At 41.8% G+C, this 24,140-nt stretch overlaps 1 protein-coding gene across 1 annotated transcript in view; it reads right to left on the bottom strand.

Moving 5' to 3' along the window:
* The window catches only part of LOC138975249 (NAD(+) hydrolase SARM1-like), a 37,444-nt gene that overhangs the window by 7,057 nt on the left and 6,247 nt on the right, over window positions 1–24,140 (bottom strand). Inside the window, exons 5-7 of the mRNA XM_070347904.1 lie at window positions 2,991–3,167; window positions 1,437–1,561; window positions 254–489 (exon numbers count right to left, since the gene is read on the bottom strand). Coding sequence (XP_070204005.1) covers window positions 254–489; window positions 1,437–1,561; window positions 2,991–3,167 — 538 coding nt within the window. The remainder of the gene's footprint in view (window positions 1–253; window positions 490–1,436; window positions 1,562–2,990; window positions 3,168–24,140) is intronic.

The following is a 24,140-nucleotide window of genomic DNA, read 5'->3' as shown; positions in this document are numbered from 1 at the left end:
CCCGAAAAGCAACAGCTGACTAGTTGTCGATCAATCTGTGAATTTGATTCAACAATGAACTGTGACTGTGACAAGCGGAAGAACGAAGTTGTCCCATGTAAATTTAAGCCGGCTAGATCAGTACGGCTGAAGATGAAAGGTTGAAAGATATATCTTTGAATGCCACTTGTGTATATACAAGTGGCATTCAAAGATATATCTTTCAACCTTTCATATATATATAAGATCCTTCACTAAGCCCTCAACAACCCACCTCCAACATTCTGCATGATCTTGCGGCGGTGAATGGAGTTGGCTATCCCACAGTCCTCCCTGAGCTCCCCCTCGCACAGCGCCTTGAGGATGTAGGTGTCGACGCCCTGACGCAGCATGTAGTACGTGTACTGCGACAGCTCCGGACACAGTCCCATCAGCCACTTGTCCAGCCCCGTGGGGTCGCTGGCCGAGTAGTCCGCCGTGATCTTCAGTGACCTCAGCTCTCGCATAAACCTGTCAACAGTCAGTATCAAATACTAGTGCTTGCTCCTCATGCCAAGTGTCAGGCGAATAAGCCGACAAACTCCACTGATGTATTTGGGGATCAAAAGCGTGACGGCCGGATGGAAAGACAGACAGAGACACACAGACAGAACAGAGGCCTTTTGAAAATACATATGAATTACATTCAATGGTTCTTTTTTGCACACACACTTAAGTCTGAGAAATTGTTGTCTGCCCTTCATTCCATCTGTCAGTCAGTCAGTCTGTCAGTTTCTATCCATCTGTCTGTGTCTATCCGTCTTATCACTGGATGTGGTCCTTAAGGCTGGTGCCCAACACCACAACAATCAAAGACAAAGCCATTTGGAGTGTCTTGTTATGCTAAAGGCAACCCTATGCATGCACCCTAAAACAGTGCCTTCAAACTCTCTCTACAAATACAGTGTCTTGTTACGCTAAAGGCAACCCTATGCATGCATCCCAAAACAGTGCCTTCAAACTCTCTCTACAAATACAGTGTCTTGTTACGCTAAAGGCAACCCTATGCATGCACCCTAAAACAGTGCCTTCAAACTCTCTCTACAAATACAGTGTCTTGTTACGCTAAAGGCAACCCTATGCATGCACCCTAAAACAGTGCCTTCAAACTCTCTCTGCAAATACAGTGTCTTGTTACGCTAAAGGCAACCCTATGCAAGCACCCCAAAACAGTGCCTTCAAACTCTCTCTACAAATACAGTGTCTTGTTACGCTAAAGGCAACCCTATGCATGCATCCCAAAACAGTGCCTTCAAACTCTCTCTACAAATACAGTGTCTTGTTACGCTAAAGGCAACCCTATGCATGCACCCTAAAACAGTGCCTTCAAACTCTCTCTGCAAATACAGAGGAACCCGGCCCTTTCAGGACCCCCCAAGCACTGTTCTACAGATGGTCAAGCAAAGAGCAGTACCAACCTCTTCCTGACGATACTGGACGTCATCCCCAGACCATCCTTCAGATCCTCGTCGTTCACGATCAGAAGCAGGTCTCCGTCCACCTGGGAACACTTGAAGGCATCAACGTAGTCCGGGAACCCGATCTGAAAGGTAAACAAGCTAACGTGTAGACATTAGTACAATGGAACGTCTGAATGTATCCTGAGGTCGACTCCACCTTGAAACTTTATCGACAAGTACAGTGGACCCCACTTTTGAAAACCCTGTATTTAGATTTCAACTGCTTTTCAGGTCTGTAAACGTACCCCCATTTTAAAAATCCCTTCATTTTGCCCACTTTTCTCAGATCTGAGAAACAAACGGAAAACAAGTATATAGTGACACTGACAGTTATAGCAGAACCAATCTCCTTTTTTTTTTTAGAGATTGTAAAGCCTGGTTTCACCAGTACAGCAGTACAACCTGGTCAGTGTTTGTGAGATTAAGATTCAAACCCCTCGATCCCTACCTTTTCCTGCCATGGGTACATCAAACTGACTGTCTGACATGGGTTCAAACCCCTCCCTACCTTTTTTCTGACATGGGTACATCAAACTGACTGTCGGACATGGGTTCAAACCCCTCCCTACCTTTTTCTGACATGGGTACATCAAACTGACTGTCTGACATATTTGGGTTCAAACCCCTCCCTACCCTTTCCTGACATGGGCACATCAAACTGACTGTCTGACATATTTGGGTTCAAACCCCTCCCTACCCTTTCCTGACATTGGTACATCAAACTGACCGACATGGCTTCAAACCCCTCCCTACCTTTTTCTGACAAATTGGGTACATCACACTGACTGTCTGACATGGGTTCAAACCCCTCCCTGCCTTTTTCTGATATGGGTAAACCAAACTGACTGTCTGACATGGGTTCAAACCCCTCCCTACCTTTTTCTGATATGGGTAAACCAAACTGACTGACTGACATGGGTTCAAACCCCTCCCTACCTTTTTCTGATATGGGTAAACCAAACTGACTGTCTGACATGGGTTCAAACCCCTCCCTACCTTTTTCTGATATGGGTAAACCAAACTGACTGTCTGACATGGGTTCAAACCCCTCCCTACCTTTTTCTGACATGGTTACATCAAACTGACTGACATGGGTTCAAACCCCTCCCTACCTTTTTCTGACATGGGTACATCAAACTGACTGTCTGACATGGGTTCAAACCCTTCCCTACCTTTTTTCTGCCATGGGTACATCAAACTGACTGTCGGACATGGGTTCAAACCCCTCCCTACCTTTTTCTGACATGGGTACATCAACCTGACTGACATGTGTTCAAACCCCTCCCTACCTTTTTCTGACATGGGTACATCAAACTGACTGTCGGACATGGGTTCAAACCCTTCCCTACCTTTTTTTCTGACATGGGTACATCAAACTGACTGTCTGACATATTTGGGTTCAAACCCTTCCCTACCTTTTTTCTGACATGGGTACATCAAACTGACTGACCTTTTTCTGATACCAGGGTAAACCAAACTGACTGTCTGACATGGGTTCAAACCCCTCCTTACCTGTGAGACCCAGTAGGCCACGTCCTCCACGGTCCAGAGCGGTACCTGCTGCGACAGCTTGTGAGGGATCTTCTCCCCAATCACCTTGAGCGCCTCGGCCGCCAGCTTGGACGCCACGGTGTTGGGACTGCTGGCGATCTTCTTCAGGGGCTCCACCGCGTCGATCTCGTGGAACACCTGCAACATGGGTTGTTTTGACAAACACTTTTTGAAAAATGTGTACAAAGCCAAGAACAATTTTTTTGTACAAAGACAAGAACAAAATGTGTACAAAGACAAGAAATTTAATGCTTAACAATTGAAAAAGGGGACAGCAAGTCAAACATTTATGTGTGATGGAAGCTTGCTGTATGTTATGTAATGTATATATTGTGTGTGATACGTGGAAATGTGATACAGTAGTCCCTTCCATTTCCGGCCCTTTCGTGGGCGTGAACCTGCCCGGAGCGGCCAGCTTTCCCATGACTAATGAGTTTTCCTTCTATAATTGACTCTTAATGGCCGTTAACCTGTCTGACGCGGTCAACGGTCACTGATTTTTGCCCTAAGGTGCCCCTCTTACTCGACAGGAGCGGCCACTTAACGGCCACTTGTCACTTTCGCGGGCGAGCGTCTGTGGTGTGTGTGTGTGTGTTGTGTGCACAGACGGCACACACGATCAGACGACATGAATACTTACGCATGCGCAAACTGTAAATACAGACATGCTCATACATGTACATTTACGGCAGTCACTTCCGGATCGATCACAGCTGATGTGAGTTTGAAACACTTGTTTATCTGACACTCAAATACATATATAATAATCCAAACAACACACATAGAAACATACGAAACAAAAGCTTAACCAGGACGATCGAGTTAAACACGCAAATAAATATAATGTATAAACGAAAGCAAAACTAACAGAGACAATGAATTGGCGGCTCGTGGATGATCGCTTTCTTTTCTTCATGAAAACTTGATCGTGTTTTGGGTGTTTTTTTGGAGGAGGAGGGGGCCTGTAATGAACGGCCACCTGATATTTGCGGTCACCTTTGCAATGACTAATGGGTGACCGGATATGGCAGGTACTACTGTACTATTTACTTGCATGTACGATACAGGTACAAATGTGATAATTGTAGGCTTATACTAGTGATTACTGTGTGTGATACATGAAATGTGATATGAATGCTGTTTTTATATGTTATACTCTTACTTTCTCCCAAGCGCAAGACAAATTCTTCTATGAAAATTGAAGCCAATAAAATTTGAGTTGAGTTGAGTTGAGTTGAGTTGAGTGTGTGTGCTGAGTGACAGAAACAATGTTGACTGTCTTAGATGTGTTATAATAATTAAATTACAGAGATTATGAACAGAAAACCTGAATAAGTATGAAGGTTTTAAAAGAGCAAGGGAGAGGGGGGTGGGGGTGGGGGTGATGGGGGGGGGGGGAGGGGGAGCGGTCTAAACTAATACCACCAGTGGCAATTGGAAAGCAGCTCCGTCAATTCTAAACTTGAAACAGTTGTAGCAAATGGACTATACGGCAAGTTTTATATTAATCATAAATGCTCAATCATGGAAACAGATATGTGTTAGGATTGGAAACAGATATGTGTTAGGTATCATTGTGTATAGCGGGTGTTTCAGATATCTGCATGCAGGTGATAAACGGGCGATATTGGCGCTCTGGAGGAAAAGGGTTCAATCACTGACGATGCGCAGTATGCACATGAACTGTGCTGCGCATGGCACTGCACTTGGCGTGTGTTTAAGGTCAGCCCTGTATGTGTGTGAATAAGAGTGTGTATGTGGTGGCAGTGGCAGGTCACGGGTGCAGTTTGGCGTCTGTGTATGGACTTAGGGGAGGCAGGTCAGTGTCTATGGGTCAAATTGTACATGCATATCTGGCTATGGCGTGTGCTGATGATATTATGAGTGTTTGTGTGTGCCCGTGTGTTTGTGTGTGTGCCCGTGTGTTTGTGTGTGCGTTTGTGCATGTGTGTGTGCTTATATGTATGCGTGCATGTGTGTGTGTCACAGTATGTGTGTGTGTGTGTGTAATTGAGCATGTGTGTGTGTGTGTGTGTATGTATACATGTGTGTGTGTGTGTGTGTGTGTGTGTGTGTGTGTGTGTGTGTGTGTGCGTGTGTGCGTGCGTGTGTGTGTGTGTGTGTGTGTGTGTGTTTATGCCCTGATAATAATTATGGACAAAAAACACACCAGAAAGCAACTGCAAAAAAAAATACTCAGGAATAATTGCCTAACAACAAATTATCAGTTACTAATTTGACTGACCGGCAAGTCATACATCCAAAGTAGTTCCAACAGGCCTGGAGTGACTTTTCTTAGCTTACTCTTGTTTGTGTAATTTACAGGATTTGCAACAATCCGAGACTCATGCAAACACAACAAAACACAATGTTCAATATTTAGACCGACCAATTTAAGACTGCCCAGTTTTAATGGCCTCTATAATTTATCTCAATTTAAATTCTATAACATCCTTCTTAAAAGACCTGATTTTGTTCCTTCAGATTGTTGGACCTCCCTTATATTTCTGCTGTGATATATTTAGTGAACTCGATCAGTATCACATGAGTCACACATACAGCTGAAAATGTTGCCCTATAAATCTCAAACCTTAAGATTAATTAGAATATGTGTATCAATCTCGATATATCATCTGGATGGAGACAAAAACCAACAGGACTTTGATTGATCCCATACGAATGCTACCATATGTTTCAACATCTGCTGATTATAACTAAGTCCAAGAATTATCTAAAGAGTATTAATCTACAGGACACACGAACATCTGCTGATTATGTAAGTCCAAGAATTATTTAAAGAGTATCTATACAGGACACACGAACATCTGCTGATTATGTAAGTCCAAGAATTATTTAAAGAGTATCTACAGGACACACGTCAAAGCTTTCACAGCAATCCAGTGGCTCCCCTAGTTCAAAGAGGGAAGGGATATCATGTACAACTTGCTACTGGCTATTAAAAAAATAGACAACAATTATAAATCCCTCACCTGAAATTTTGGATGCATTTTAAAATGACTATATCAGCCACACATACGGCGCATCCGTTAAATAAGCCGCAGGGGTCAAATGTGAGAAAAAAAGTTGCACCTTAAAGTCCGAAAAGTACGGTACTGGTTCTTGTAAATTGTACTTCCCAAACCTCACCAGCAATAAGTTACACACTTTTCAACTCGACCACACATGAAATATGTTTCTGAGAACAAAGCACAACTGTCAGCTGCAAAGGTCAGTTTGTCAGACAGCGTGCCAAATATTTGTTCAAGGCACATTTCATATAAGACTGTTGACTTTAAACAAAACATATTCAGCCCTGTACTTGTCACTCTCAAACGGCTGTGTGTTTAATACTGCAAACAGTCTAGCCTTTAAAACAGTGCACATTGAAAATCATAGCCACTGTACTATCAGAACACTGAATTAAGTAACATACCGCACAATAAGCTCTGAAACCACTTTCACACAAAAAAGCATACTGGGAGGCTAATATTTTAACTTAATTGCCCGGAGGAGGACACTACACTCCATATCTCACTCTGACTCACTGTCTCCATATCTGTCCCCATCGTGTGATTTCAAGTTTCTATTCTTCAGGTCTTTATGGGCTAGGGTTTTACAGTGGGATTTACTGCCATTATTAAAGCCCTTGGCCTCAGGGGGACATTTGACTGACTATTAGAGTTAAACGTCCTCTTTCATACTTGGCCAGCATTATAAGTTTCGGTAATATGCTGAGGATATAGTGTGATACTTTGACTTGAACAAGCCCATAATTGCGGCTGTTTTTTTGACACACCAGTATTGGGCTTGTCTTAATTTGTCAAAGTATGGAGATACGATCATGATGATGTCAGAGACGACAGATGATGCATGCGTATAATCCTCATGTTTTCCAAGCCCTGAGACTTTCGTTGTGAACTCCAGGGATCTTTATCGTGTGCAAGCGTGCAAAACAGGGATGAAGAGAGTCTGACTCTGAGAAATAAATCTCTCGCCAGACCTGGGATTTGAATTCACACCTTCTTCTTCTTCTGCGTTCGTGAGCTGAAACTCCCACGTACACCTGTGTTTTTGCACAGTGGAATTTTACATGTATGACCGTTTTTACCCCGCCATCACCGGCACGGTTGGCCTAGTGGTAAGGCGTCCGCCCCGTGATCGGGAGGTCGTGGGTGCAAACCCCGGCCGGGTCATACCTAATTAAGACTTTAAAATTGGCAATCTAGTGGCTGCTCTGCCTGGCGTCTGGCATTATGGGGTTAGTGCTAGGACTGGTTGGTCCAGTGTCAGAATAATGTGACTGGGTGAGACATGAAGCCTGTGCTGCGACTTCTGTCTTGTGTGTGGCGCACGTTATGTCACAGCAGCACCGCCCTGATATGGCCCTTCGTGGTCGGCTGGGCGTTAAGCAAACAAACAAACAAAATTCAGGCAGCCATACGCCGCTTTCGGAGGAAGCATGCTGGGTATTTTCGTGTTTCTTAATAACCCACCGAACTCTGACATGGGTTACAGGATCTTTTCCGTGCGCACTTGGTCTTGTGCTTGCGTGTACACACGAAGGGGGTTAAGTCACTAGCAGGTCTGCACATAAGTTGACCAGTGGGAGATCGGAAAAATCTCTACTCTTAACCCGGCCACCTGCAGGCGGCAGTGACCGGGATTCGAACTCACGACCTCCCGATTAGGAGGCCGACGTCTTACCACCACGCCACTGCGCCCGTCAGAACTCACACCAATAGCGACTAACTGATTTTAAAGCCAGCACGCTACCGATTGAGCTAGGTCTACCCCCTGGGCCGAGGTGCACGAGAAAGTTACAAACCGGGTGGGAGTCAGCTGCCGCGGTGTTGGATTGGTTGAAATTGAGATTTGTTGTGATTTCAACGAATCAGACCCCGCGGTTTGTTCTCTCCCGTTTGGGTGGCACCCACTTTCAGTTCATGCACCTCAGCCCAGGTGACATTTGTGATGATCTGCAGGCCGCCGCTATAAAGTGACCGGCCCACACACGGCGCTAATAAAGTGACCACACACGGCGCTATAAAGTGACCCCACACACGGCGCTATTAATTGACCCCCACACACGGCGCTATAAAATGACCACACACACGGCGCTATAAGTGACCCCACACACGGCGCTATAAAGTGACCGCACACACGCCGCTATAAAGTGACCGCACACATGGCGCTAATAAAGTGACCCCACACACGGCGCTATAAAGTGACCCCACACACGGCGCTATAAATTGACCCCACACACAGAAGGTGGCTGTAATGTGAGAGTTCTGTCACAAGCAAGAAGAGGGAGTCGACATGCATTCCCCCGGCAAATGCTAATTAAGGTACAGTGGAACCCCCCTTTTAAGACCTCTACAAATCTGAGAAAATCAGGTCTTAAAAAGGAGGGGGTCTTAACATGGAGGGGGTCTTAAAATGGAGGGTCTTAAAATGGAGGGGGTCTTAAAATGGAGGGGGTCTTAAAATGGAGGGGGTCTTAAAATGGAGGATCTTAAAATGGAGGGGGTCTTAAAATGGAGGGTCTTAAAAAGGAGGGGGTCTTAAAATGGAGGGGGTCTTAAAATGGAGGGGGTCTTAAAATGGAGGCACATTTACACAGCTTATGAACAGAACATGTGAAAAAGTACGGTCTTAAAAGAGAGAAAGTCTTAAATTGGGGCCGGTCTTGAAAAGGGTTTTTTCACTGTACCAGTCATCCCTCCTGTGTAGGAGACTAAATTCAGCAATCATGCTGACACTGCCTGATGGATCTGTCTTGGGTTTTCACACAGGAATTAATTACCACAATCTTTTCATTTGGACACATACACAAATTAAGTGTGTGGATCAATCATGACCACAAGAAATGAAGGTACATGTATCAGAAGACAAGAAACAAATTAAGAAACTAAGAAGTAATAACAAAAGAACAATAAACAAAATTATGTCAACAACAACAAAAATAATTGTGAAAAGGAAAATACACAAAAAACAAAACCTGCAATTGCTCTTTTCAACTGAACTCTACCTCCTCGTTGTTCAAAGGTGACAAGTCTGCCTTAATTGGAGACTGTGAAAAACAGAACAAACTGAGACTGTACTCACATGTCTATTTGGGAAGCAATTTAGTCTATGAAATACCAAGAGAACAATTATGAGAGGTTTTGCGCTCCTGACATTTAAACAGCATTTAATTGACATTATAACCACATTTAAATAAACAATCAGCACTGTAACTATGACGTGATGTCTGATGCCAACTTAGATGTGTTTCCATTCTGCAGTAGTGACATTTTGATTAAAAATATGACAAGCAAATATGACTTTAGACTTAAATTCCCAAACTCTCACCCTGAGCATTTCTTGTCAAAAAGAAAAAAGCTCAGTGCCTCAGGTTAACACTTTCTACCCCACCTATGTTGACCAAGTTTTTTTTTTAGCTGAGACCAGCTGTGCTGAAGGTCACTCAGAATTGTAGTAACTGTGTAACTTTTTGAAAAATGTGTACAAAGCCAAGAACAATTTTTTTGTACAAAGACAAGAACAAAATGTGTACAAAGACAAGAAATTTAATGCTTAACAATTGAAAAAGGGGACAGCAAGTCAAACATTTATGTGTGATGGAAGCTTGCTGTATGTTATGTAATGTATATATTGTGTGTGATACGTGGAAATGTGATACAGTAGTCCCTTCCATTTCCGGCCCTTTCGTGGGCGTGAACCTGCCCGGAGCGGCCAGCTTTCCCATGACTAATGAGTTTTCCTTCTATAATTGACTCTTAATGGCCGTTAACCTGTCTGACGCGGTCAACGGTCACTGATTTTTGCCCTAAGGTGCCCCTCTTACTCGACAGGAGCGGCCACTTAACGGCCACTTGTCACTTTCGCGGGCGAGCGTCTGTGGTGTGTGTGTGTGTGTTGTGTGCACAGACGGCACAGCACGAGCAGACGACATGAATACTTACGCATGCGCAAACTGTAAATACAGACATGCTCATACATGTACATTTACGGCAGTCACTTCCGGATCGATCACAGCTGATGTGAGTTTGAAACACTTGTTTATCTGACACTCAAATACATATATAATAATCCAAACAACACACATAGAAACATACGAAACAAAAGCTTAGCCAGGACGATCGAGTTAAACACGCAAATAAATATAATGTATAAACGAAAGCAAAACTAACAGAGACAATGAATCGGCGGCTCATGGATGCTCGCTTTCTTTCTTCATGAAAACTTGATCGTGTTTTTGGTGTTTTTTTGGAGGAGGAGGGGGCCTGTAATGAACGGCCACCTGATATTTGCGGTCACCTTTGCAATGACTAATGAGTGACCGGATATGGCAGGTACTACTGTACTATTTACTTGCATGTACGATACAGGTACAAATGTGATAATTGTAGGCTTATACTAGTGATTACTGTGTGTGATACATGAAATGTGATATGAATGCTGTTTTTATATGTTATACTCTTACTTTCTCCCAAGCGCAAGACAAATTCTTCTATGAAAATTGAAGCCAATAAAATTTGAGTTGAGTTGAGTTGAGTTGAGTTGAGTGTGTGTGCTGAGTGACAGAAACAATGTTGACTGTCTTAGATTTATTACAATAATCAAATAACAGGTTAAATTACAGAGATTATGAACAGAAAACCTGAATAAGTATAAAGGTTTTTAAAGAGCAAGGGAGATGGGGGTGGGGGTGGGGGTGGGGGGGGGGGGGGAGGGGGAGCGGTCTAAACTTAAATACCACCAGTGGCAATTGGAAAGCTAAGCTCCGTCAATTCTAAACTTGAAACAGTTGTAGCAAATGGACTATAAGGCAAGTTTTATATTAATCATAAATGCTCAACCATGGCAGGAAGCCAGTAGGATTGGAAACAGATATAAGTCATAGGTATCATTGTGTATAGCGGGTGTTTCAGATATCTGCATGCAGGTGATTAAACGGGCGATATTGGGCGCTCTGGAGGAAAAGGGTTCAATCACTGACGATCGATGAGCAGTATGCACATGAACTGTGCTGCGCATGGCACTGCACTTGGCGTGTGTTTAAGGTCAGCCCTGTATGTGTGTGAATAAGAGTGTGTATGTAGTGGCAGTGGCGGGTCACGGGTGCAGTTTGGCTTGTGTGTATGGACTTAGGGGAGGCAGGTCAGTGTCTATGGGTCAAATTGTACATGCATATCTGGCTATGGCGTGTGCTGAAGATATTATGAGTGTTTGTGTGTGCCCGTGTGTTTGTGTGTGTGCCCGTGTGTTTGTGTGTGCGTTTGTGCATGTGTGTGTGTTTATATGTATGCGTGCATGTGTGTGTGTCACAGTATGTGTGTGTGTGTGTGTGTGTGTGTAATTGAGCATGTGTGCGTGTGTGTGTGTGTGTATGTATACATGTGTGTGTGTGTGTGTGTGTGTGTGTGTGTGTGTGTGTGTGTGTGTGCGTGTGTGTGTGTGTGCGTGTGTGTGTGTGTGTGTGTGTGTTTATGCCCTGATAATAATTATGGACAAAAAACACACCAGAAAGCAACTGCAAAAAAAAATACTCAGGAATAATTGCCTAACAACAAATTATCAGTTACTAATTTGACTGACCGGCAAGTCATACATCCAAAGTAGTTCCAACAGGCCTGGAGTGACTTTTCTTAGCTTACTCTTGTTTGTGTAATTTACAGGATTTGCAACAATCCAAGACTCATGCAACTACACAACAAAACACAATGTTCAATATTTAGACCGACCGATTTAAGAAAGTCTGCCCAGTTTTAATGGCCTCTATAATTTATCTCAATTTAAATTCTATAACATCCTTCTTAAAAGACCTGATTTTGTTCCTTCAGATTGTTGGACCTCCCTTATATTTCTGTTGTGATATATTTAGTGAACTCGATCAGTATCACATGAGTCACACATACAGCTGAAAATGTTGCCCTATAAATCTCAAACCTTAAGATTAATTAGAATATGTGTATCAATCTCGATATATCATCTGGATGGAGACAAAAAACAACAGGACCTTAATTAATCCCATACAATTATGCTGCCATATTTTTCAACATCAGTGCTGACTATAACTAAGTCCAAGAATTATCTAAAGAGTATTAATCTACAGGACACACGAACATCTGCTGATTATGTAAGTCCAAGAATTATTCAAAGAGTTATATCTACAGGACACATGAACATCTGCTGATTATGCAAGTCCAAGAACTATTCAAAGAGTATCTACAGGACACAGTCGTCAAAGCTTTCACAGCAATCCAGTGGCTCCCCTAGTTCAAAGAGGGAAGGGATATCATGTACAACTTGCTACTGGCTATTACAAAAATAGACAACAATTATAAATCCCTCACCTGAAATTTTGGATGCATTTTAAAATGACTATATCAGCCACACAAACGGCGCTTCCGTTAAATAAGCCGCGGGGGTCAAATGTGAGAAAAAAAGTGCTCACCAGCAATAAGTTACACACTTTTCAACTCGACCACACATGAAATATATTTCTGAGAACAAAGCACAACTGTCAGGTGCAAAGTTCAGTTTGTCACAGCACAGTGCCAAATATTTGTTCAAGGCACATTTCATATAAGACTGTTGACTTTAAACAAAACGTATTCAGCCCTGTACTTGTCACTCTCAAACGGCTGTGTGTTAATACTGCAAACAGTCTAGCCTTTAAAACAGTGCACATTGAAAATCATAGCCACTGTACTATCAGAACACTGAATTAAGTAACATACCGCACAATAAGCTCTGAAACCACTTTCACACAAAAAAGCATACTGGGATTGCTAATAAATTTAATTGCCCGGAGGAGGACACTACACTCCATATCTCACTGTCTTCATATCTGTCCCCATCATGTGATTTCAAGTTTCTATTCTTGGTCTTTATGGGCTGGGGTTTTACAGTGGGATTTACTGCCATTAAGCCCTTGGCCTCAGGGGGACATTTGACTGACTAACGTCCTCTTTCATACTTGCAGGCCAGTATTATAAGTTTCGGTAATATGCTGAGGATATAGTGTGATACTTTGACTTGAACAAGCCCATAATTGCGGCTGTTTTTTTGACACACCACATATTGGGCTTGTCTTAATTTGTCAAAGTATGGAGATACGATCATGATGATGTCAGAGATGACAGATGATGCATGCGTATAATCCTCATGTTTTCCAAGCCCTGAGACTTTCGTTGTGAACTCCAGGGATCTTTATCGTGTGCAAGCGTGCAAAACAGGGATGAAGAGAGTCTGACTCTGAGAAATAAATCTCTCGCCAGACCTGGGATTTGAATTCACACCTTCTTCTTCTTCTTCTTCTTCTGCGTTCGTGAGCTGAAACTCCCACGTACACTTGTGTTTTTGCACAGTGGAATTTTACATGTATGACCGTTTTTACCCCGCCATCACCGGCACGGTTGGCCTAGTGGTATTTAGGCATCCGCCCCGTGATCGGGAGGTCGTGGGTGCAAACCCCGGCCGGGTCATACCTAATTAAGACTTTAAAATTGGCAATCTAGTGGCTGCTCTGCCTGGCGTCTGGCATTATGGGGTTAGTGCAAGGACTGGTTGGTCCGGTGTCAGAATAATGTGACTGGGTGAGACATGAAGCCAGCTGTGCTGCGACTTCTGTCTTGTGTGTGGCGCACGTTATATGTCACAGCAGCACCGCCCTGATATGGCCCTTCGTGGTCGGCTGGGCGTTAAGCAAACAAACAAACAAAATTCAGGCAGCCATACGCCGCTTTCGGAGGAAGCATGCTGGGTATTTTCGTGTTTCTTAATAACCCACCGAACTCTGACATGGGTTACAGGATCTTTTCCGTGCGCACTTGGTCTTGTGCTTGCGTGTACACACGAAGGGGGTTAAGTCACTAGCAGGTCTGCACATAAGTTGACCAGTGGGAGATCGGAAAAATCTCCACTCTTAACCCACCAGGCGGCAGTGACCGGGATTCGAACTCACGACCTCCCGATTAGGAGGCCGACGTCTTACCACCACGCCACTGCGCCCGTCAGAACTCACACCAATAGCGACTAACTGATTTTAAAGCCAGCACGCTACCGATTGAGCTAGGTCTACCCCCTGGGCCGAGGTGCACGAGAAAGTTACAAACCGGGTGGGAGTCAGCCGCGGTGTTGGATTGGTTGAAACTGAGATTTATTGTGATTTCAACGAATCAGAGCCCGCGGTTTGTTCTCTCCCGTTTGGGTGGCACCCACTTTCAGTTCATGCACCTCAGCCCAGGTGACATTTGTGATGATCTGCAGGCCGCCGCTATAAAGTGACCGGCCCACACACGGCGCTAATAAAGTGACCACACACGGCGCTATAAAGTGACCCCACACACGGCGCTATAAAGTGACCCCTCACACGGCGCTATAAAATGACCACACACACGGCGCTATAAGTGACCCCACACACGGCGCTATAAAGTGACCGCACACATGGCGCTAATAAAGTGACCCCACACACGGCGCTATAAAGTGACCACACACGGCGCTATAAAGTGACCCCACACACGGCGCTATTAATTGACCCCCACACACGGAAGGTGGCTGTAATGTGAGAGTTCTGTCACAAGCAAGAAGAGGGAGTCGACATGCATTCCCCCGGCAAATGCTAATTAAGGTACAGTGGAACCCCCCTTTTAAGACCTCTACAAATCTGAGAAAATCAGGTCTTAAAAAGGAGGGGATCTTAAAAAGGAGGGGGTCTTAAAATGGAGGGTCTTAAAATGGGGGGGTCTTAAAATGGAGGGGGTCTTAAAATGGAGGGGGTCTTAAAATGGAGGGTCTTAAAATAGAGGGGGTCTTAAAAAGGAGGGGGTCTTAAAAAGGAGGGGGTCTTAAAATGGAGGGGGTCTTAAAAAGGAGGGGATCTTAAAAAGGAGGCACATTTACAAAGCTTATGAACAGAACATCTGAAAAAGTACGGTCTTAAAAGAGAGGAAGTCTTAAATTGGGGCCGCTCTTGAAAGGTTTTTTTCACTGTACCAGTCATCCCTCCTGTGTAGGTGACTAAATTCAGCAATCATGCTGACACTGCCTGATGGATCTGTCTTGGGTTTTCACACAGGAATTAATTACCACAATCTTTTCATTTGGACACATACACAAATTAAGTGTGTGGATCAATCATGACCACAAGAAATGAAGGTACATGTATCAGAAGACAAGAAACAAATTAAGAAACTAAGAAGTAATAACAAAAGAACAATAAACAAAATTATGTCAACAACAAAAAAACTAATTGTGAAAAGGAAAATACACAAAAAACAAAACCAATTGTTCTTTTCAACTGAACTCTACCTCCTCGTTGTTCAAAGGTGACAAGTCTGCCTTAATTGGAGACTGTGAAAAACAGAACAAAACAGACTGTACTCACATGTCTATTTGGGAAGCAAAGTCTATGAAATACCAAGAGAACAATTATGAGAGGTTTTGCGCTCCTGACATTTAAACAGCATTTAATTGACAATTATAACCACATTTAAATAAACAATCAGCACTGTAACTATGACGTGATGTCTGATGCCAACTTAGATGTGTTTCCATTCTGCAGTAGTGACATTTTGATTAAAAATATGACAAGCAAATATGACTTTAGACTTAAATTCCCAAACTCTCACCCTGAGCATTTCTTGTCAAAAAGAAAAAAGCTCAGTGCCTCAGGTTAACACTTTCTACCCCACCTATGTTGACCAAGTTTTTTTTTAGCTGAGACCAGCTGTGCTGAAGGTCACTCAGAATTGTAGTAACTGTGTATCAACAGGCTGGAATGCAGGCGTAATAGATGGACGTTACTTTAGCGACTGAAGCCAACAGTCTGAGTGGATATATCCGTACCTGGTAGGATAGAGCCTGGGAGACAATGAGTTAAAGAGGGATGTGCAAGTAAAAACAAAAAACTAAGCCAACGAACATTAAGTCATGTAGTTTTTTTTACAGTAGAACCCCCCCCCACCCCCCTTTAAGACCCCACAATTAAAGACTCCCTGATCGATCCATTTTAAGACCCTGTTTTCTCAGACTTTCTGTTCATAACCTCTGCAATGTTACCCCCATTTTAAGACTCCCTCCCTTTTAAGACCCTGTTTTTTAAGATTTTCTGTTTATAGCCTATGTAAATTTACCCCCATTTTAAGACTCGATCCCTCCGGTTTAAGACCTGATTTTCTCAGATTTGTGAAGAGGGGGTTCCACTGTATCCAACATGGCCTCACCAACACAAAGAGTATAAGTACATTAGTGGGCGTATTCAGCCAAACACAATACACTGCAAGTAAAGTACATGATTGTACACAGATTTGCAAACAAACAAAACGAATGGTATATAATCCTCTGTTAGTGCTACATTATTTATATGTTTATATATTCTCACACATTTGCTCATCATATTTAGTAATACATGGAAACTAACACACACACACACACACACACACACACAGTGACACACACACAAACAGAGTGTCACACACAAATATTATACAATCACATTCAGCTCAGCCACCCGTGGCAGTTGTTGTTGTTGTTGTTGTTGTTGTTGTTGTTGTTGTTGTTGTTGTTGTTGATATGGCTGTTAACGCTGTCTATAGCTGTCATGATGATGATGTGTTGTGTTGGTACTTAATTAATTATGTGCATGTGCGTTTGAATGTGTGTCCTATTGGTAGATACAATTGAAATGCAATTAAGCAGGTCCGTCCAATATCCTGCATGCACTGCAGCTGGACTGCATGCGGGGCAAGCTTCAACTAATGTACAGCCTGTTCTGTTGAGCGAGATAAAGGACAGGGAAGGAGTTAGAACTGGATGAGGGCAGACTGGGGGGAGCCAAACTGACACTTGGGAGGGGTTGTATTTAAGTTATCAATATTGTCCACCCTTTCACACCTGGTATGGATGTCAGTCTTTCTACACGCAGTATAATTAACTGCTCTTGATAATACCGTTATTCATTACGGTTAAGAGACAAACTTATTTTCGCTTTTCAAACATACACTAGCTGCTAGCTTCTTTGGTTTGATATATTGCATAAAACTTGTAAGAGAGTCAAATGTACTGTATCTGATATTATTTGCTTGACACCAAAATATAAGCATTCTATTAATTGACAGAACATAATGCGTAAAACCTACAAAAACCTAAAACATGATAGCTAATAATTCTTTTTTTTGTAACTTACTTTGACTTCATTAAGCCACCTTTTTTTTCAACGTATGATTAATAATCTAAATACAAAATGACCGTTGGTGAGTCAAACAATGTTTTTTCTTTAACAATGTGAATTACTTTGTCATATGAGATTAGTTGACTCTTTTTTGTTGAACTTGCTCAGTGTGCATTAAACCTGTAAATTACTGACAGCATATTTAATACTGATTGCTTTCACATTAGTTGCCTTAACTGTTTGTTGAAATACTTGATTTCACATTAGCAGCCTCTTCAATAACAATTTATATGCATAAAACCTAGCTGTAAACGTCATCATTATTAGCAGTCTCTTTTTTTCTTGTACATGTTCATAAAACCTGAAAACGAACGATTATAATGTTTGCTTAACGTCATTCTGTTTGTATAACTCTGAGACCTTCTTGTACATGTGCACACAACTTGAGTCGACTTTATATTGTCTGCCTAATGCACACAGATGCACGAACAACATATTGAAGCTTATTCATGCACAAACAATTGCGACTTTAAGCAGGGAGGTACAATGCTAAGTGTCAATGATGCGGAACGAATTACAGTGCAGGAACCAACATAAACAAGAAATTCCTCCGAGGTAGGAAAAACACCCCCATCCTTACCATTCTCACTGCCACCAACTGAGAAGGTTATTTCCCTTTGACCATTAATATGTCCCTCTATAAGTCCTTGCAGAATCTTAATCCACCAATAACTCCCTAACCGTGTGTTTGACTGGTCCCAATTTTTGTAAGGACCATCTCAGGTTTATGTATAGAACCTGTTCACCAAGTTTGGTGACGATCGGTCCGTTCATTCTTGAGATCTATATGCGAACACAAACACACAAACAAACAAACACATCGACCGAATCCTATACACACCCCTATACCGGGGGTGTAACAAGAAATGCATTATTAGCTTATACAACCCAAGCTGGATTACAATCATTTGCATTTAAATAAATTTAAATTAAGTTACTACTATCATAATTATTCCCTCTTGTCACCCATACTAATTATACTGTTCAACCAGTTAAGAATAATGATCTGTCATCTCAACTCCCTTCACTTTTAATCCAAACCAGAGGAACAACGAAGAAGCATATGACTAAATTCCCATTGATACAGGTTAGGCCAAAAAAAAAAAAGGTGTGGTTACGGTAACATAGCCCAAAAAAATAGGGTAGGTAGGTAGGCAATCACTTTTTTTTTTTTTACTTTTTTTTCTAATGTGTACAAATTAAACCTACTTGACAGGGAAATACGTGTGCGACTCGGGCGCTTTCGCTTTCATTGCGTTTCTTGCACTTGTTTTTTTTTTTTTTGACAAAAATGTAATAAAAAGTTATAGGATCGGCCCCTAAAAATAGGGTAGGTCGGGTTACCGTAACCACACCTATTTTTTTTTTAGGCCTTACAAATCAACAACTCAAATTTCGTTATTGAAGCAAGATTACTCAAGCAAACTGCAGCGTTTGCCACAAGGGAATGCACAAACCACTCAATAGCTGTCCTTTGATTACAAAAATAACAATATCCATAGGGACGATACACCATGACCCCTTTCAAGACTAACAAAAGGTGACTGCAAGCATAGGCTGTACTGGCCCACACCCACAACTAACCTGTTCAAAGATGGTGAAAATCTGAAAAAGACATGACGTTAAAATGACTCTAACATTTCTAGTGATTATAGTTACTTCAAGCCGCGGCAAATTATACAAAATGTATGTAGCGTATTATTATGTTTATATCAACCAACATTTTTGAAAGTGCTGCAAAATTGGTTAAAATGTCTCACGTACTGTCGGACAATATCAGACTAATTAAAATAAAGATTAAAAACAGTCATTCGAACCAACCCTGGTGACCTAGCTGACCCCGACCAGAACAACCAAGGATTCCTGCCTAAAATTAGTAGTTGTTAACGTAATTCATCTGAAGAACCATATGGTCGGTCGCTTGTGTGTTCATTACAGTTTCGACTGTAGCGATTAGTTAATTGCCCCATGATATTCACCGGTACTGCCTGATCTGAGGTACTGATAGTTAATACACACTGATCAGCTCACTATAAGTCATGAAGATCGACATGCAAAAATCCAAGATTTCCACACTAGTATATAAGTACTGGTAAAAAATGAAACACCTCGTTTTCAACTAAAGATGCAAAATATACAGAGCTTTACTCTAAGTGACAACTGTAAAACAGAAGGAACCATTTTTGCTTTATATTTTCTCAATTGTGCTTCCATTTGCACCTGGCAGTCAGGGTTTACTTTTTAAGCTGCCTCCCTGCAGAATCAAATTGTCTTTAAAAAAAAGTCAGATGATTTCAATTCTGAGTTTACAAAATACTTTTTCCATAGACTTAAAATGATGTATGCAAACTTAAAAATAGTCTTTAAACAATGACTTGCTTACCCAAAGAATTACAGCAAATCTATTGTCATATTTCAAGTGCTTTAATTATATTACCACTGTTTTAATCAGTTCATGCAGAATGTTAATGCTATAACATGTTGTAGTAAAAGCAAGATGTAAGTCCTGCAAAACAAAACAACACCTTCGCTTAAAGGCATATGTACGCGCTCCCGTGTTTACAAAGTGTAGTTTGCCCATAATCGATGTCAAACGCACCATAAGACCATATATAATAACGATATGTCACCATGCGCGGACCATAATACATGCATTACAGCTTGTTCTAGCCTCTGAAAAAGTGAGGATGTCAACAAAGCCGCGGTGTTAGCTCCCTTGCATCAACGTTACATGTGTTGCCAAATCTATAAATAGGACGATCCAGATCAAAATGAACATATCTCAACATTGAAGGGGTCCTAGACCACAATATTTTGCAGGGAACTTAATTTAGCATGTCTCCAGCTGTTGCTAAAGCAATTAGCGTGTATAGTCATCGAGTACATATGCCTTTAAGCCAAAAACGGACTGTTCATTGTAACATTGACACATGGAAAGAACAGTTTTGTTTTGTTTTTGTAAGCCGGGACGGGCCTCCAAGAAGAAATGCACCTGAATTTTAACAATCATTGATACATGTATTCATTTAAAAAAACATAACAGATCTGCACAAATTACCTCATCCTCCTCATTGATGAACGTCGCTCTTTCATGGCAGAAATCTCTATTCATTCCTTCCTTGAAAACATTGCAAGGCAATTGTACTCCACACCACAAATTTGAATCAGAAATGACTCGTACTCTTCCACACATGTTTTCACAAGTTCCGTCAAGAAAATCACCCTTTCTATTTCCAAGCAAAAAATCAGCACTTTTTGTTGCGCAAACATTGTCCTTTTCTGTCACATACATGTAATTAAAACTGTCTGCACCTTTTCCTTCATTATCATCCACAGTATTATTATCTAAACTCGTATCACTTGTGTTAGAATACTGGCTATCCATTCCCTCGCTAAGAAACGCAGCAGATTCACATCCTTTATCATGATGCTTGTCTTCGGAATAATTAAGGCTTATATAAATGTCTTTCTCCCCATGTACACATCTGGATTCACATTTATTATCACCATATAATGTTTGTCGTGTGGATTGTGAATTAGCCTGCTGTTTCTGTCCCTGGACTCCTCCCTTCCACCTTCCAGTTCTAATTGTTCTTGGTGTGGGCAGGATTTGCTTCCCTTCACAAAAGGATTAACAAGATGAATCTTTGGTCCCAGCACCACTACCTCCTTCGACTGGCGTTTACCTCCAACTTTGCATTCTACGCTCTTTTTCAGTGCACTTTTTGTGTGCTTGGAGTTAATGCCACCCATTCTTATGCATATATATATACCCTCTTAGGAGGACCGGCAGATTCACAAATAACATGGACCTCTTTAAGGATCCAAGCTCGAGTTTACGGCAAGTGTTCCTCAAACATGGAGGAAAGATTACAATTACACAATCGCCGATGTTCTCATTTCCTACACATTCTGTGCCAACTGACAGCTATGATTACTGTCAATATAAATTGTAATCCTCTCATGGTCTGCTATCTGAAGCACGTGAAAAGTATCCTTTGAAGATTCACTAAACAATCTCCTTAAGTGGAATCAGTCAGAAAATCTTTGAAAAGACTAGCTGTCAACAAACTGAATAAATCATGATACACACAAATCAGAGTGCCGCAAACAAATTCAAGACACTGGACTGCTGCTTGTTGAGGTAAATAATCCAATGCTCACAAGTGATAACTTAGTGCTAAGTCAGTTCAACATGAAATAATACACAGAGGCCATGCTTGCACGCCTGGGGGTAAGGAAACAGGAAGTGTATAATATTACGCTGTGACAGCAGGAAGGCAATCAAGCACCGGTCTCTCTCTCTCACTATACCGGTGCACATGCAGTGTATAGTAACACTTGCAATCAGCACCGGCTGACTGACCTTCACGTCAAACCGTCAGACTGACTAGTCTATTAACCCCTTCACTGCCACAGTATAACAGCATTTTGGTATTGCTGTGCGCCAGGGCAAATTTCGCTTTCTTCGGTAGGTTCACTAATCTGTTCACTGCTCAATCATTTATTGAGATATCTCTTAGATCTTTGGCATGTGGTTTGCTTACACCCTTGGCTAATATGTGATAACATGATCATTGGACTTTGTTTGTGATTGTTATAGTAAAAATCGATATAATGACCATTTTTATCAAAAATTACAGTTTCCAAACTTTCACTCACACACTGCAGCACGTAAAACCGCAGAAAACACAGCTAAAACTGGTGTCAAACATCAGGTACTCACATTACAGCCCATAACGGTATTCTTCTGTGTGGTAATCCATAAATCACTTCTTGTAGAGCTTCCAGAACACTGTATCATTTGAAAACAGGTCTACGAGTTGATGTCCGACTTTCGGCCGCCATTTTGAATCTTATAGATCGGAAAAAACTTCTAAAAATGTTTTTGCCACTTGGTACTAACTTATCTGAACGGTCAATGGGAAAGAACTGTGTTTAAACCCCTACAAGAAGTTGGACAGTGGTTACCTCCCATTTAGTTTTCACAAATGTCCTGAAAAGTGCTAATGTAAATGCCACGTACCTAGTACGTGTATGGGCGTATGACAAACCAAACATGACCAGTACCTAGTACGTGCTGGGCAGTGAAGGGGTTAAACACTCCAATATAACATTGCATGTCAGTCTGCAGCTCTTTAAATTTTATTTTACTATTTTTTTTTTTTTTAAACCAAATTAGTATTGTTTTGAGCCGTGGTCTAGCTATACATTCACATTTTAGTTGCCATTTTGACAAACAAAAACACAAAACACAAAAGTTCAGGCTTTAAATTTACAAACAAAATCATGAATTCACATACAAATCTTATGTCTGCATGCTGGTCCATTGTACTCTGGTGAAAAACAAAACAATTTACGCCTTCCAACTAAAATGTATATATATCAACAAAATGTGCATGAGGACCAGTATTACATTGCAAAAGCATGCATGCATTACTTGTTACTGCTGTGAGTCTTTAATGCACATTAGTGGTTGTCTTATTTACAAATCTAATGTAAAGATTGCAAAACAATTGTCTAGCAAACTATTCACCCCAGTGGTACGAGTGCACTGTCATCTTTCTTTCTTTCTTTATTTGGTGTTTAACGTTGTTTTCAACCGTTCAAGGTTATATCGCGACTGAGGGAAGGGGGCTGATGGGATAGAGCCACTTGTCAATTGTTTCTTGTTCACAAAAGCACTAATCAAAAATTTGCTCCTGGGGCTTGCAACGTAGTACAATATATTACCTTACTGGGAGAATGCAAGTTTCCAGTACAAAGGACTTAACTTTTCTTACATACTGCTTGACTAAAATCTTTACAAACATTGACTATATTCTATACAAGAAACACTTAACAAAGGTAAAAGGAGAAACAGAATCCGTTAGTCGCCTCTTACGGCATGCTGGGGAGCATCGGGTAAATTCTTTCTCGTCCCAACCAATATGGGACTCCCCCTAACCCGCGGGAGGCCACTGTCATCTAGTTACATCATATGACAACAATACCATGTAAGGCACTACCTCAGAATGAGTTTCTACCATGCATGCACTCTCCACAGAAGAGTGTCTTGACTACAGGCATATTTCTCTATGACTACTGATTGTTAGGCTTGTTACTTGAACAGACTCATCTAAAGGAAAAGGACACTACAAGAAAATGTACAACTTGCACACTGTATGGCATACACATGCATCCTGTTCACACTTGCACACACACAAAGACCCCCCCCCCCCAATTAATTAATCTCTCTCTCTCTCTCTCACTCTCTCTCTCTCTCTCTCTCTCTCTCTCACACACACACTCATGTTTTCACCCCCCCTCTCTCTCTCTCTCTCTCTCTCTTTTACACATACACAGAATCTCTGTCTCTGTCCGTCTGTCTGTCTGTCTGTCTGTCTGTCTGTCTGTCTGTCTGTCTGTCTGTCTGTCTGTCTGTCTGTCTGTCTGTCTGTCTCTCACGCACGCACACACCTTTAGTACTGGTATTGGTATATCACCTATTTATTTGTATCTGATGAATATATAACAATTTACACATCCCTTGATATTAATATTCATTTCCATTTGTCGGTAACAATCTTGAGAATCTCAATGTCATATCAATATTTTGACATATGTTCTGAAAAACACAACAGCAATTCCAAGCAACATGAACATAATGCCAACCAAGTTATGTGAACTCTGGGTAACAAGTACAGTGCAGCTGTACCCAGTACGGTACAGCTGCACCATTGGTGGCTTCAAAACGCATGGACCTGACCTCACAGTTACTCTGGTCATTGTGCAGCTGTCACATAGACCTTAGAAAGTCAGTGCAGCTGAATTTAAGACAGGGAAATATCACACGAAGTTCACTGAAGACAACATGAGGACTGGGTGGCCGA

The sequence above is a fragment of the Littorina saxatilis genome, linkage group LG9 (genome assembly GCF_037325665.1).
Source record: "Littorina saxatilis isolate snail1 linkage group LG9, US_GU_Lsax_2.0, whole genome shotgun sequence".
NCBI classification, from domain to species: Eukaryota; Metazoa; Mollusca; class Gastropoda; order Littorinimorpha; family Littorinidae; genus Littorina; species Littorina saxatilis.
The sequence above is the reverse complement of the archived record's forward strand: the minus strand, read 5'-3'. Positions and strand labels throughout refer to the sequence as shown.